This window comes from Gossypium raimondii, chromosome 2 (genome assembly GCF_025698545.1).
Source record: "Gossypium raimondii isolate GPD5lz chromosome 2, ASM2569854v1, whole genome shotgun sequence".
NCBI classification, from domain to species: Eukaryota; Viridiplantae; Streptophyta; class Magnoliopsida; order Malvales; family Malvaceae; genus Gossypium; species Gossypium raimondii.
This window is the reverse complement of record NC_068566.1, coordinates 16,454,344-16,470,890: the sequence shown is the minus strand read 5'-3', so window position 1 is coordinate 16,470,890 and position 16,547 is coordinate 16,454,344. Positions and strand designations below refer to the sequence as shown.

Here is a 16,547-nt window from a genome sequence, read left to right as displayed (position 1 = left end):
ATTTCCTTGACCACCCCAAGAGAAATTGGGATGGTTCCTCCAACCTACATTATAGGTGTTACTATAAAGGTTATTTTGAGGCCTAGAATTATTACCCATATAGTGGATTTGTTCGTTCTATGTGCTAGGACCGTAGGGTAAATATTCTGGATTGTTCATTCCTCCTCCATTCATATTGCATTTCATCACCAGATGTACCTGCGTAGAAACACATAAACCATTAATTTTCTTATTTAAAAGTTCTACCTGATTTGATAACATGGTGACCACATCTAAGTTGAAAACACCGACTGTTTTTTATTGGCTTCATCCTCATGACTTGCCACTAATAATTATTCAGTGCCATCTCCTCTATAAATTTATAAGCTGCTTCGAGTGTTTTATTGTTAAGTGTTCCACCGACTGCTGCATTGATCAATTGCCTAGTTGAGGGGTTCAAATTGTTGTAGAAGGTCTGAACCTGTAGCCATAAATGTAACCTATGGTGAGGGCACCGTCTCAATAAGTCCTTATACCTCTCCTATGCGTCATATAAGGTCTCTAAGTCAATTGAAACGAAGGAAGAGATATCATTCCTCAAATTACCTGTCTTAGTCAGTGAAAAGTACTTCAGTAGGAATTTCTCAGTCATTTGATCCCATGTAGTGATAGAACCTCGTGGTAAAGAGTTCAACCACTGTTTAGCATTGTTCCTCAACGAGAAAAGGAATAACCATAAGCGAATGGCATCGTCAGAAATGCCATTTATCTTGAAAGTATCACAGACTTCCAAAAAATTAAGAAAATGAGTATTTGGATCTTCGTCTTGTAACCCAGAGATTTGAACAAATTGTTGTACCATCTAAATAGTGTTCGACTTCCATTTAAAATTATTTGCAGCAATAGTGGGTCACACAGTACTCGATTCAGCATCAGTTAGAGTAAGCTTGGCATAATCGTACATAGTAAAAGGAATATGATTTGGATTTGCAGGATTTGCAGCAATCGTAGAGGTAGTTGATTATTCTGATTATCACCCATCTCCTCAGTAATAATAATATGGTCCTCTTTCTCGTCTACTATACTCTGTCGACTCTGCCTTGCTTTTTTACCATTTTTGCGAGTTGTACTTTCAATCTTTCTGTCAAATAGTAATGGTCCCGACGGGTTTCTTCTAGTCATAAGCTAAAGGAACCTGCTAGAAGCAAATAAAACAAAAAATAGAAAACAAAATTTAAACTAAATATAATAAAAAATGGCTAAATTAATAAAACTTGAGTGTTCCTAATATTTTAGTCCCCGACAACGGCGCCAAAAACTTGTTGATCACTAAACTAACTATAATTATGACAAAGGCAGACGCACCTATCGAACAATAATATAGCTATGGTGAGTAGGGAATATCATATCCACGAGGACTAAAAGTACTAGTAATTACAGTTTTCCTATTATTTAGCCGATAAATTAAAGTGATTATTTTTAATCTAAATTTACTAATCTAATTTAACTACAAATGCAACAGAGAATGAAATGAGAAAATAATTGAAGATAACCAATGAGAAAGACAATACCTAGGAAAGAATCCACCTAGACTTCACCTATTATTCTGAATCTGAATTAAACGATTTATTCATTTGTGTCTCGATCCGTAGAAATCCCTAAATTATGTTAATATCTCTTTCGAGAGTAAGAACAACTGACTCTAGGTTGATTAATCGAAATATCATTCTAATTAAAACCCTTATCATCGTATTAACTCGATCTATGGATTCCCCTATTAGATTCTAATTCGGTAGATTTATGTTGTCTTATTTTTAGGATTGCATGCAACTCCACCCAATTATGCTAGATCTACTCTTAAATAGGGCATTTTGCTCTACTAAATTAAGCACATTAAACATGAATTAATATCCCGAAAATATTAAAACAAGAAATAAGCATACATAATTGAGAACAAGAATAAAGTATTTATCGCGTAAAATAAAAATTAAATAATAGGATTCATCATAGGTTTCATCTCCTCTAGGTCTTTAGGGGATAAGTTCATAATCCTAAATGAAAACATCTCAGAGTCAGAAAAACCACAAGACATGAAGAAATTCAATAAAACTTCAAAAGAAGTTAAAAGGAGATCTTCAATCTTGAAGGAGATCTGCTTTTGAGTTGGCTCCGATGGTGTTCTTCAAGTCTTTTCTTTGATATTCTCTCAGTTTCGCCTTCTGTCTTCTTCTAATTGGTATTTATAGACTTTAGAATACTCAAAAACCCCAAAAATTGGGTTTTTCCACGTAAAAGGGAAGTAGGGTGCGAAATTGACACAGACTGCCACATGAGCGTGTGGCCAGATCATGTGGCTCACACGGGCGTGTGGATCTTGAAAACAACTATTTTGTCTGATTTTAGCTTGTTTTTCACTCCTTTCACTCCCCTATGCTCACCTAAGTATAAAAACATGAATTTAAAGGATTAAGAGCATCAAATTAACTAATTTACATAATAAATCATCCAAAAATTCATCAAGAATGAGATTAAAAATATGTTACTTTTATGGCTTATCAATAGAGACATAGATGTGACTGACTAGACTGACAATACATCAGACTAGACCCAAGCAGAATAAAGCCTAAATCTGTTTATGGATTATTCACTTGTGATGTTCATAATGTGGCATACCATAATCCTTAGTGGATGATGGACTATGTATGCGTGACTTGTATACTTTGATGTAAGTAAAATCTTGAGTTCAAATAGATAATGAACCGAAAGCTGGTGCGTTGGGTATATGATTTCTGCAGTATGTAGCACCATTCACAATAGTGGAATTCATAGCCCAAGACATGGGCAAATGATATCCTCTCATTGACATTACATGATACATGAAAATAAATGTGGCCACAAGTTATTCGTCTTTGTGACTTGATTACTATATGAGTTGTAAAATATTAAACATATTTTCTCAAAATTTTACAAAGGGTAATATTGTTAAAGTTTTACTGAGAGTAAAATAGGGATGAGAAAATTGTTTAATATAGAATATTAAAGTTTATTTTAGGAAATAGAAAAATAGAATTAGTTTGGATCGCATTACAGAGTACTGGGTCAAAAGGTCTTAGAAGTACTCTTAATTGGACTCGATGTGAGAAAGACCCAAAACCCCTCATATAACATGAAGGGGGCGACAACCCTAGTAGGAATACTAAGGTGTGCCTTCCACCCCACTCCTACTCTAAGTAGGAAGTTGTTTTTCTATTTGAAAGAAACCACTACTACTCAACAAAAGTTTTACCTTCTCTTCTTAAAAATAGATGGCACCAATAGGGCATAAAATAGAACTTTGAGAGATTGTTACTCTGACAAAAAAAAAAAAGAGAATTTATTCTTAACTATTGAATATATTTTTCCAGAATAACAATTATATCGATTTCTATTAAAGAAAAGATTTTTTTTTGTTTTCACCCTAAATAAAAGATACAACTTTTTGTAGTTCTGTGTTTCGGTTCAATTGGTTCGAGCCCACACTCGAAGCAGTTTGTGGTGCGAGAATAGCGGAGAAGATCGTTTGGTTGAAAGCTGAGAACAACGAATGTCTACTAAGTCGAAAACACATGTATGAATTAAGTTAGGGTTTATTTTTATAAATATCACAAATCAGGTCACTTTTCAAAATTTTATTTTTTCGCTGTGTAAGAAAATCATTTTCAAACCAGGTTTTTTTCCAACAATTGGTATCAAGAGCTAGGTTGTGCTATGTTTATAGTGTAAACTAAGACTAGATATCTCTCTTCATCTTGTTTGATTGATATTTGATAAGATGTGACATTCTTATAATTATTCACATGTTTAGGGGAATATATAAGAATGAATGTGATATTATATATTTGTTATATAATTTTTGTTTTTCCCAAGGTTCTGGTTCTTAGGAAATAGACCGTGGACTATCATCTCTACGTAAGATTATTTCTTTTATAGAATTCTTGTGAGCTAGAAACAAACATAGGCTTAAAGGTAATTTTTCCCAAAAAGAGTCCATGATGAGAAGAAGATGGAGCGATGGCGGATAAGGACATAAGGAATGCCTTGTGGTGAAAAACCATGTAATTTTTGGTTTTTCATTTATTTTCTTGAAATAGGACCATGGAAACATTGGCTGATAATTTTATTTTAATTAGTTATCTCCTTATATATCTGTTAAGTAATTGTTAAAGATATAATTGTGATATATATGTATGAGATGATCCACAGTTGATCAATTAAAGATAAGAAATGTGATAATGAGAAAATACATGTGTTGTATTATTCCATTCACTTCTTAGGTTATTCAATTGCTGTAAGAAGTGTGGTTATAAGAATGTGCATGTCTAGGATTGGCTTTGACAAGGAAAGACTTGGTTTTTAAGTGGTCAAACATGACTCACCTCCCTTTCTTGAGACTCTACCTAGTGCATGGTTCACATTCACTTCTTCATTTTTTTCCCTTAAAAAAACTATGGAGAATCAAAATTGTTGATTTTATGAATAAATGAATGTGAAAATTATAAAATGGGCATAACTTGTCATGCATATGTGAGATAAGCTCGCTATATAATTTAGGAAAGAATTCCACATATACTTTTCATGCATATATTAATCATGTTTTATTGAAATTAGAAATTAAAAACCTTGCATGTTATTAAAATATTTAGTGGGAGAAGATCTCTAAACAAGACCTACGGCCTTCAACAATGACCTCTGGTGGTGGAATGACAAGTGCACTACCCCACAAGATTTCACTAGGGATATTTTCTAAATGAACGAAGAATTCTCTTGTGATCAAATGATAATTGGACCGACCCTTGTGGTAGGCATTATCATGCAATTGGTCAAGAAATTCTATCTTCAAAAGAGGACAACTAGTTAAAGCATGCTACTTGGTGAGATTGTCTCATGATGACTCATTTGTGGTGCATGATGTGATTGGTGTTGAGTTGATGGTTATACACTCAAGATCGTGTAGTTAAGTAACTCGCCATGGAGCTCTAGTTAAGTTAGAATTATGGCCAAATGCTACACAATAGTGTGAATTGACAACAGTTTACCGGTGAAGTCTTCGAATCTGGTTACAGTTTAGTGTGTTTTGGTTAAAAAAGTAGATGAGTAAGTAAAAGTTTTTGTTTTGACTAAGAATAGGATTCTTTGTATGCGTCACTTGGTGAACTATTAGCTCTAGTGAGGATCTGAGGTTTGGCAGACTCTTCTGTTAAGTCTATGCCACCCAGATACTTTGGCAAACTAGTTAGGTTTGCAGTTGAATAGATTTTTTTATTATTTTATTAAGATAATTTAGTTAGTTAAGTTGAGACTTAGTAAGAATGGAATTAAACTACTGTAGATGAAAAGACTTAAATTATGATAAGTGCACTTAATCACAAGAATCAAGAGTGTTAGTAGAATTATCTAATTTTTCCACTAAACCTTGTCTCTGTGCTTAAGTATATAAGGATAGTAATGCATTCACCAAAAATCTTTTCGTTTTCTTTGTATTCATCTTCCTCCTTGATTTTCTTTGCATTTTCTGAAAACCTAAGTCTAAAAAACCTTTCTGAAGTCGGGTTCACTGTAGCCAGCTAACTTATATATTTGTTTTAGTTTATTGGTAATTACTGATGAACCTTAGGTTATTTTTGAGGTTATTTTTGAGGTTATTTACGTGTATTTGGTTCTACATGCATAATATTTTTGATTTGTATGTAAGGAAGGAAACTTCCTGGTTCTGGGTTTAATGTTGATATTTATTGTATGCATGTTTAGATTCGATAGAGTAGTGAGCTAATATGTTTAAATATTTCTATTTTTAGCTCAAGAAGCTAATGAGGGTCCGAATGACAAAGGCAAATGACCTAATACATAGACTTTGTTATATTTCTTGTGATTTCCTTTTTACTTTCATGTGTTGTAGTTTTCTTTACTTATAGTTGTGCAAGGTAAGTATTTTCATTTTGTAAAGGATGATAAATATATGTGTGTGAGTAATGATTGTTAAGAGTCATTAGCCCGAGTTCAGTATGTATGGGATAAGAAGTATGAGCCATTTTCATGTTTAAGCCACTACCATCTGCTTATGATATGAATGATATGATATGAATTGACATGTGTGGATGGAGATGGGGAGATATGTTTGTGTAGCCTCCGGTTGGGCAAACATATATTGCAAATCGGGTTGGTAGGTCATGATAAAACACGCTATTGAATGATTCTAATATGAGGAGTTAAGGGGGAGAATGTATATGAATGAAACTGAATTTGTACGTTATGTATCTGACTCTAAAATCTGGGTACGTGGCTGGCATGAAAGTGGATTGTCTGAGTTATGTTGTATTGGCGTATAGTATTTGCCCATGTGACATGCCATTGGCATACCAAGTCAGTCTGAGGTTTTTATACTCCATTGGGCGTATTTTATGGTAACATTTGAAAGTATTATTAAGAATACAATTAAGTAGATAACATTGTTCCTAAGGATCTCTTTGGAACTCACTAAGTTCTTTTGAATTTACCTCGTTATATTTTCATTCTCAGGCTTGTTGTATGAAGGAGAATTTTCTAAAGGATTACACCAGAGGACATTTGCTATTGTGAGATATCTTCTTATTTGTAATATGCATGACATATAGGGGTAATGTCTGATTGTATTTTGAGAACGATATATACATAAAACTCCTGTTGATAAACTATGTTTTAGTGAAGCTTCATTTAAGATTATGGAACGATTTTAAAGTATTACATTTCAAATGATGAAAATATCTTATTAGAATTTGTATGCCATTTGGCTTATACTTTATTTTCCATATTTTATTAAAGGTTTAATTCAAACACTACAATTTTATAAAGTTTACTCCATAAACAGTTTTAAAGATAGATGATTTATAAGTAGTGACACGTCATACTTGGATCCTTCCAAGGGACTAAGTTTGGCATGTTACAAGTTTGTATCAGAGCCAAGGTTTAGCTGATTTCCAAAAAACCAAAGGTTGTGTCACACCCCATCATGCATAGTACGCTTCTGGCTTAGTCCTTAATGTTTAAACTAAGTTAAATTTTCTTTTGTAGTGATTTAAGAAAATGTCTGACAGATCTAGATAAGCTATCGGAAAAGAAATGGAGAGTAATGTGCCTGCACAAGAACAAGCCCCAGGAAACAAGATGGGTAATACATGGAATGGCTTTAGGAATGTGTTTTTCATGATGCTGACACAACCATTTGATTAGTTCATGGGAAACACTCTAGAGCCCCAGCCACAGCAACCTCAACAACCACATTTTGAAAAGGTTCACCAAACACAACCTCTTCCATAGGTACCTATTATGACTTCATCCAAAGTTGATCTAATGAGAGATTAGAAAAAGGGGTGCCAAAGAGTTTCTTCATGATAAAGGTGATAATCCCACTGTGGTTGAGCAGTGGTTATCTTGTTTCTATAGAGTGAAAAAAGAATTGAAATGTATTTCTGAGGATAGCCTTTTGTGTGCTATATCACTATTAGAAGGGGAAACCTATCAAATGTGGGAAACCTTGGCTAGTGTGTCTCCTAAAAAAATGATTAATTGGGACTTCTTTCTTGAAAAGTTTACGGAAAGATATGTAAACTAGATGTATGTGGAGAAAATGAAGAAGGAACTTCTGTATTTGAGACAAGGTAGGATGATTGTTATGGAGTATGAGCGAGAATTCCTTAGACATAGTCACTATGCCAAAAACATGTTTCAGACATAGAAGGAAATGTGTGATAAATTTGAGTAAGAACTAAGGGATGAAGTTTGTGCATTAGTGGTAGCTTCTGAATGTAAAAATTTTGCAGCAATGATAGCTAAGGCCCACAAGATGGAAACGATCATTAGAAACAAAAGTAAGAATTTTCAAAGAGAAAAGATGAAGAGGGAAAGATGATTGCCTTCAGACTTACCGATGTCCAGAGTAGAAATCTTGCACAAAATATATGAAAAAGCAGTATCTGCAAGTATACGAGTTAAGTTGTAAAATAGTTACAACGGAGTGGATGAGTATTCTGAAGATCGTACCCAAAGGAGGCGAGCACTAAATTAATTCTAACCCAAGCATAAATAGATCTAATTCGTATTTTAAATGAATTACATTTTGATGAAATAAAAATAAAGGTTTTTGTGATCTATACTAATAATAATAAAAGAAAGAATAGAAAAATAAATCATGAGAAATCAAATAATAGAATGTATCAAATCTGAATATGGGTGATTAACTTGCTTCAGTAATCATAACCAATTGTTGCTTTGGGTTTTCTTGTTCAATCAACTAGTCAATATCCAGCAGGATCTTCCGATCTTCCACTAAAATAACGAGTTAGTGAGAACTACTTATCTCTCAACCTTACAGTCCAGACCGATTCAGGGTTAAGGTGTTTACGAATAGACCATACCAAATTTGGATTAATTCTCACCTTAATGACTTCTTAGGGTTGTCAAGCTTAGGGTTTAGGTTATTCCTTTCCTGAAAAATTTATCCGCTAAGAGAACCCTTCAAAACAATTAATTAATCATACCTCCACTCGCTAATCCCCTATAGGATAATTAGTTCCTCATGGATCTCATAAACAATATGAACTTGATAAAAAGAGTAGACAATAATTCAAGAGTATAAAGTTTAGAAGAAACCTTATTTGTAGTAGAACTGAATGCAGAATCCTCACAGAGTTTGATTATGTTCCCCAAATCTGATTTCTTCCATAAAACAAAGAATAAAAATTTGAATAAACCTAAGCCTAAGAAAAGAGAAAAACTAAAGACTAAATCTAAGAAGAAAAATATACAATACGAAAGTTATATATAACATGTGTTAAATGAGTCTATTTATAGACTTTAGAGTAGTCGCCGCCCTTAACCCTAGGTCAATTGCCACCCTTGTGCTTAGTGTTTGATTGTGCAGACCAAAATGCCCCTGATTCATGATTATCTCCCATACAGAGGTGATGTCGCGTCACACCAGGTCCTATGTCGCGTGATGGCTCATGACTAAATCCAAGTCGCTTGCTTCTTATCTTTTGTTTTGCTCAGCGGCGATGCCAACCTCTGAGCTGACTATGGCTCGCTTTTTTTCTCCTTTCCACCAATTCTTTCTTTCTTTCTTCTTCTCATTCACTCCACATGTCTTCTCTCCTTTTCAATTTGTAGATCTATTTTGTGGGTATCTTTGTTGTCTTCACAAGTTGTGATGGACAGATGATGATGCTTATCGTTCGCTAAAACTCCACTGGCCACCAGTAGTTTTTCTTGGAAAGAGAGTGACTCTTCATCAGCTTCTTAACCTGTTTCTATTTTGAGAATATTTCAGAATAATAAATTATTTCACGAGTCAATTTGGAACAGTGTTGTCTTAAGTTTTATATGTTTTTTATTTGCTTTCCCATTGTTTAATAAGTCTTCAGTTTTAGAAGTTTTTGTTTGCTCTTGTAGCACAGTTTTTAGTCTTACTTATGCATGTAATCTTAGTTTTACAAGTGATTTTAGGGATGGTTTTGTTGTCGTCCTCTATAGTTTGGTGAATGCTCGATTCTTTTGTCAATTTTTACTAGCCGCTTTGGACCATCCAGGGCTGATTTCCTTATCGTGTTAAGCGCTCACAATCACTTCAGATATGTCGTACTTGAGTTGCGACAAAACCAATTGTCAACGTGTCATAATGTTCTATTAAAGTTGAGGCTAAAATATTTATTTTGTTAAGGGAGCTTATCCTTCACCATCTACGACGAGTATTTTTTATTTTTTTTCTAAATTATATAGTTCCATTCATTGAATGAATTAATGAATTTATCTTTAAAAAATTTTTTAACTTACATATCACAATTGATTTGTTGAGAGGAATTATTTAAACAAAAATTGTGAATGAATAAAAAAAGAGGCAGATTGAATGGAAGTACACAAGCTAAATTGACAAAAAAAAAAAAAAAAAAAAGCCCTTGAAGTATCAACTTAAGAATTCATGTACAGTACAGGGGCAAAATAGGTATTAAGGGTTATTTGTTATACCATAGCATTTAAGTAGTTGAGCATCAGAGCTTTCCTCCTGAAAACCCAGGGAGGGTGTTGGGCTCTGTTTTCATATTTAGTTTTTGCATGGCAGTGAGTGCATTCTCAATACTGAAGCGTCTTCTTCAAAACATAAACAATCAACCCCAAAAGCAACCCCAAGGCATCGAATCCATAATAAAATCAATCCTCAGCCACCTTAAGGCAGGTCGTTTTCAACAAGCCGTTTCGGTTCTCTTTGCTTCCCCAGAACCCTTACCTCACTCTCTTTACGCCGATCTTTTTGCCCTCTGTTCTGACAAAAAAGCTATCGTTGAAGCCCGGAAACTTGAATCCCACCTAGTCACGTTCTGTCCATTTCCCCCGGTGTTCCTCTTGAACCGTTGCATCGAAGCGTACGGAAAATGCGGGTGTTTGGATGACGCAAGGGGACTGTTTGATGAAATGCCTCAACGGGATGGGGGTTCATGGAATTCGATGATAACGGCATATGCACGAAATGGGTTTGGAGAAAAGGCTTTGTTCTTGTTTTCGAAGATGAACAAGGAAGGAATTGTGCCGAATGAGATTTCGTTCGCTAGTGTTTTGGGCTCTTGTGGTGTTGTTTTAGAGGTTAGCCTTTCAAGGCAAGTTCACGCGATGATTGTGAAGTATGGTCATTATAAAAATGTGATATTGGGAAGTTCACTTGTTGATGTTTACGGAAAATGTGGGTTTATAAGTGATGCAAGGCTGATGTTTGACGAGATAGAGAATCCGACTATTATTTCCTGGAATGTGATTGTTCGGCAGTATATTGAGGTAGGGGATGGAGAGGAGGCAATATTAATGTTTTTTAAGATGCTTCGAGATGATGTTAGACCGTTGAATTTTACATTATCTAATGCTCTTGTTGCTTGTTCAAGCATGTCAGCACTTAAGGAAGGGTTGCAAATTCATGGAGTTGTGGTTAAGACTAACTTTGAGAAGGATAAAGTAGTCTCTAGTTCACTCATTAATATGTATGTAAAATGTGGGCAGCTAGAGATTGCTCGTACTGTATTTGATCAACTTGGTTCCAAGGACTTGATTTCCTGGACTGCAATCATGTCAGGTTATGCCATGAGTGGGAGAACTAGAGAGGCAAGGGAACTCTTTAATATGATGCCGGAACGGAATGTAATCTCATGGAATGCAATGCTAGCAGGGTATACTCGTTTGTCTCAGTGGGAAGATGCCTTAGAATTTATTTTTCTTATGCGGAGAATGACTAAAGATTTTGACCATGTGACGCTTGTTCTAATTTTAAATGTCTGTGCTGGCCTGTCAGACGTTGAAATGGGGAAAAAGGTTCATGGATTTATCTACCGACATGGGTTCTTTTCCAATATATTTGTAAGTAATGCACTTCTGGACATGTACGGAAAATGTGGAACCTTGAACAGTGCCAGAGTTTGGTTTTACCAAATGAGTCAGGGAAGGGATACTGTTTCTTGGAATGCTTTACTGACTAGCTATGCGCAGCATCAGCGGGGTGAGCAGGCTATTACATTATTTAGTGAGATTCAATGGGAGTCCAGACCCAGCATAAATATCTTTGGAACCCTTCTTACAGTTTGTGGAAATATATTTGCACTTAATCATGGCAAACAAATCCATGGATTCATGGTTAGAAATGGTTATGAGCTGAATATGGCAGTAAGAGGAGCTTTGGTTGGCATGTATTCTAAATGTCGTTGCATTTTATATGCTTTCATGATTTTCAAAGAGGCAGATTCACGTGATGTTGCTCTTTGGAACATCATGACTTTTGGATTTTGTCACAACGGAAGGGGTAGAGAAGTACTTGAATTTATTGGCATGATGGAGGAGGAAGGCGTCAAACCAGACCATGTTACCTTTCATGGTATATTGCTTGCATGCATATGTGAGCATGAAGCAGAGTTGGGTCAGCTGTATTTTAATTCAATGAGCAATGACTATTGCATTATACCCCGGATGGAACACTATGAGTGTATGATTGAACTCTATAGCAGGTGTGGGTGCATGGAGGAGCTTGAGAAATTTATTAAGAGTATGCCATTTGAGCCAACTGTTGCCATGCTGACTAGAGTCTTTGTTGCATGCAAAAAGCATGGTGCTGTGAGGTTTGGCGAATGGAGTGCTGAACAACTTAACCAATTGAATCCTCATACTACACTTAAGATATGAAATTAATGACATAAGGGAAATAGGTAGGTAGGCAATTATTGACAGTGGTGATATGTTCTCCAGAAATGCCTTCATGCAAGAATGCCGTTGATTAACCATGTTTAAGAACTGAACTAAGTGAAGTGGCAAACTTGATATCACTTAGTCATGTGATGATGGCTGCAAGGCAGCATATCAGACTGTAGGAGCAGACTGCATAATGGAATCATTTGGAATACTTGGGAGGAGATATAAGCAAACATTGTGCTGTTGCAATTGGCTCTGGCACTATTGAGGAAGAAAACACAGGAGAATCGAGAATTATAAAGTAGAAAGAGGGAGGGAGGGAAGAAGACCCCGAACGTGTAGTTCATATCTTTTTTGGAGGCTGAGCTGATGGTAAGTGCACGGGCTGATTAACAAGGGAATCTCTAAAAGCACTACTCATACTCCTGGGAAGGAACGACCAAACTAATTGCAGAATGATATAAAAAGGGACCATAACTTGGAGAAGATTTCACCAGTTAACTTATCATGTAAGCATTTGCATCTTAACATGATAATCCTAAGCATAAGGATCAAGTTCTTGCTAGATTCATTCATTAGATGCGGTAATGTGGAGACCTGCACTCCTCCAAACTTTTGAAGTCAAGTATCAAAAGCATTAGAGAACCAATGTTTGGATTCTCCTCTGCGTTCTTCAGTCATTACAACTTTTCACTGTTAGGATTTTGTTTCAATGAAAGAGACAGGCAACTGATCAATCAAGTCAAACATAAGTACTTTGTTGCATAGCTTGGATTAAATTCTTTTGTATAAATCTTCCTTATCTTGGTATGTAAATCATTAGTCTCGTAAGTTTTTAACATATATAGGGGAACAGAGGATTGCCATGCAAAGAAAGAAGCACCTTTTTTAGTTGGAACTTCTTAATAAAAAAGGATAATTTGTAAAGATTTAGTCATTATATGTTGTAGTAAAAAATGGGGAAAAATGCATTGTCATAGTCACCTTTCATGATAGAGAGGTTCCTGTTATGTTTACCAAATAGATTGTGAATTATTTGTATTGCATAACGAACTTGGGAAACAAATTACCTGCAATGATAGCGTGTATGGGTGCAGCTCTATCGCTCTATCACTCTATCACTCAGTTGCATAGACTTGATAACTATGCCTCAACCTAAATTAGAAAGATTAATGATGATGGGGGAAAGAAAAATGTATTTCGTTTTGTCAGTGTGTATGGTTAAAAAATGTCTCTCACAACCCCATGAACTACCACGAACATGGAGATAGTAGGGTTCTTAAGATTTTTAGTCTGATTTCAGTAAAAATTCCAGTAACCAAGCAGTGTTCTTTGCTATTGGTAATTGCGTATATGCATAGGTCGACCGTGGCTTTGGTCCCCCCCCCCCTCCATTTTGAAAAATTATGATTTTTCTAAAAAAATTTAATTAGACCCACTCAAAGTTTAATTAAACTCACTTAAAATATTTAAAAATTCTCAGTAATCTCACAAAAATTTTAAAAATTTTAATTAGAGTTTCAATTTCTTTTTTAAAAGTTCTCATTAAACTCCTAAAATTTTGAAAATTTTACTAGGCCCCCAAAATTTAGTCCTAGGATCAGCCAATGCATATATGCTTGATTCTCTACAACTATTTCCTGTGAGAAAAGAATACATGGCAAAATCATTCCCTGCAGATCCACTCATTCATGATCAATTTTTTACTTTGAATTCATGAGGTTATTTCCTGTTTTCATCCTACTCCAATGGAAAGTGACTGAACGACTTAGAATACCAGGATAATGTGTTTGATAAGTTTTCAAACTAGAACCTAAAAGTGCCACAAACAACTGGTGAAAACAAACAAAAGGCAAGTTCAACGCAGCACTGATAAAAGTTGGGAAAGTAATGAATCACGGGTGCATGGAAAACTTGAATTTGCAACACTTGTTGATTCTAATGGTAATAAGTTCAATGCCAAATAAGATATCGGATTTGCATTTTATGGATGGAGAAAAAGCACTACCTCTCGTTTAGGGATCCAACTCCAATTTAATTGGAGCTTAATATGACTACGGATGATACTAGGATGGGTAGGTGGTGAAAATGAGTGGTTCACCTTATTTAGTATTGGGTGGAGATTTGCCAGGTAAGGTGGCTGGATTGGTAGTAATGAGGAGAAATAAGGCTTGAGATAGGCTGGGATAAGCGGGAATTTGGGTTGCTTAGGTCTCTCCTTAGATTTTAAGCCTTATATATTTTTTGTCCCTTGTTATGTAGTGTCATGTGTTGAGTTGTTATTAGCAGGTTAGATGCAAGTGGTTTGATGTTATAAGCTTAAGTAGAATGGCACCGTGATATGTCCTGAGTAACATCAGATAAGATGAAAAATTAAAGTAATATAAGATAAGATTAAATAGTGAAAACTTGATGTGACGATTAATAACTGCATCTATTTGTCAGGTAGATTGCAAATCGAGAGAATCTCACGAAAAATCCTCTTAAGTGTCTATTTGAAGTGCTTGAGATCATTAAAATTGTGGAAACCATAACGGGGTACGTAAAGCAATTACAAAGACCAGGAGTCTCGAAAAACTGAAAAAAAAAATCACATTCAAACTGTTTCTAGTCATTTCATTTACTAAACAAATTCTTAGAACCTAGTCTGCTTTTTACCAATAACATCTACACTGTTGTCATCTACTTTGGAAAGTGTTTTGGTTTTTGTTTTATCTTATTATTTTACTTGCATTTTGTAGGTTAATTTTCTCACATTTGAACCATGGAGTTTCTGTTGCGAGATGGTCATTCATGCAACATGCAAAGTTGGCAAAACCTCTAATATTGGTGGATTCACAAAAAAGTGGCGAGCTCATTACTTTGGCGAACTAAAAATGTGAACTGAATTTAAAGAGATTGCTTACAAGTCAAGTTAAATAAAATATATTTTATTTCTAGAAGATTTAGTATTTATTAGTATAATATATTTAGCATATATTAGCATAATATATTTGACATTTATTAGTATAAAAATCTTTATTATTTCTTTCCATATTTAGGAATTTTTCTTGTTATAAATACCCTTGTTACATTGTTCAAAATATATGAGTGAAAAACAATAAAAACCTTAGTAGACAATTTTGTAGCTAAATTTCTCATTTCTTCTTTGCAATTCTTTCTTTCTTAGTATCAAAATTCCAACAAGTGGTATTAGAGTTGTCTTCTTACGGGTTGTTACTGTTCTTTTTGAGTTATACATGGCTTTCGCGAGTTTCTCACCACTTTCACCATTTGTTTTCAATGGAGAAAACTATCATGTATGGGTTGTTAAGATTGAGACCTACCTACAAGCTTATGACTTGTGGGAGGATGTAAATACTAATGTCGAGCTAGCACCATTAAGGGACAATGCTACATTCACTCAAATCAAACACCATAGTGACGAGTGAGCTAAAAGATACAAGGCAATGTCCTGTATACAAAATGGCGCCTCGAATGTCATATTCACACGTATTATGGCCTGCGAAACCCCAAAACAAGCTTGGGATAAGCTAAAAGAGGACTTTCAAGGTTTGGATAAGACCAAACAGCAACAACTTATTAATCTTAGGAGAGATTTTGAGAATTTGAAGATGAAGGAGGTTGAAACAGTGAAGCAGTAAGCAAATAGGATTATGATGGTAGTAAATAACATCAGGTTACTTGGGGAAAAATTCATAGGTAACAGGGTTGTTGAGAAGGTCATAACAACACTTCCTGAGAGGTATGATTAGAAGATTTCCTCACTCGAAGACTCCAGGGATCTCTCGGCGATCTCTCTTTCAGAGTTAATAAATGCCTTGTATGCTCAAGAGTAAAGAATAACATCAAGGCATTAGGAGTGCGCAAAAGAAGAAGCACTGCAAGCCCTAAGTATTGATGATGCAAACTCCCAGAAACATAAGGGTAAGAAATGTTGGATAGAGAAGAAAGAGGATAGATGGAGAGATGGTGGCAAGGAAGAAAATCCACCATGCTTTCACTACAAAAAGATAAATCATTTGGAAAGGTATTGCTGGTTCAATGTAGAAGCTGTAAATAATTCGGTCATATGGAGAGGGTGTGCAAGAATAAGGGGTACACACAACACAACAAAACACTAAGGCTTAGACTACTGAAGCAAGTCAAGAAGAAGTGTTGTTCGCAGCATCCTGCGAAGCCCAACTCGTTGCACCATGTGAACCCTTTAGCAAAAATAGAAAGAATTGGCTTGTTGACAGTAGATGCACAAGCCATATGACTTCAGATGAAAGCATCTTCAAGCAGATTGACAGAAGTTCCATTTCAAAAGTTAGAATTGAAAATGGATAACTTAT

The 16,547-nt window shown here is 35.1% G+C and overlaps 1 protein-coding gene and 1 non-coding gene across 2 annotated transcripts; both read left to right on the top strand.

Moving 5' to 3' along the window:
* The first annotated feature begins 476 nt into the window (after positions 1–476).
* LOC128039393 (small nucleolar RNA R71) lies at positions 477–583 on the top strand. The gene has a single exon (XR_008193897.1). It is a non-coding gene; the product is annotated as a small nucleolar RNA R71 (small nucleolar RNA).
* A 9,434-nt stretch (positions 584–10,017) lies between these two features.
* On the top strand, positions 10,018–12,205 carry LOC105784375 (pentatricopeptide repeat-containing protein At3g26540). The gene has a single exon (XM_012610236.2). It carries the CDS (start codon positions 10,102–10,104, stop codon positions 12,202–12,204), a length of 2,103 nt encoding a protein of 700 aa, XP_012465690.1. The 5' UTR covers positions 10,018–10,101; the 3' UTR covers position 12,205.
* The last annotated feature ends 4,342 nt before the right edge of the window (positions 12,206–16,547 follow it).

Excerpts from the sequence above, each read along its gene's own strand:
- LOC105784375 (XM_012610236.2), top strand. The coding sequence starts at position 10,102 with ATGGCAGTGAGTGCATTCTCAATACTGAAGCGTCTTCTTCAAAACATA.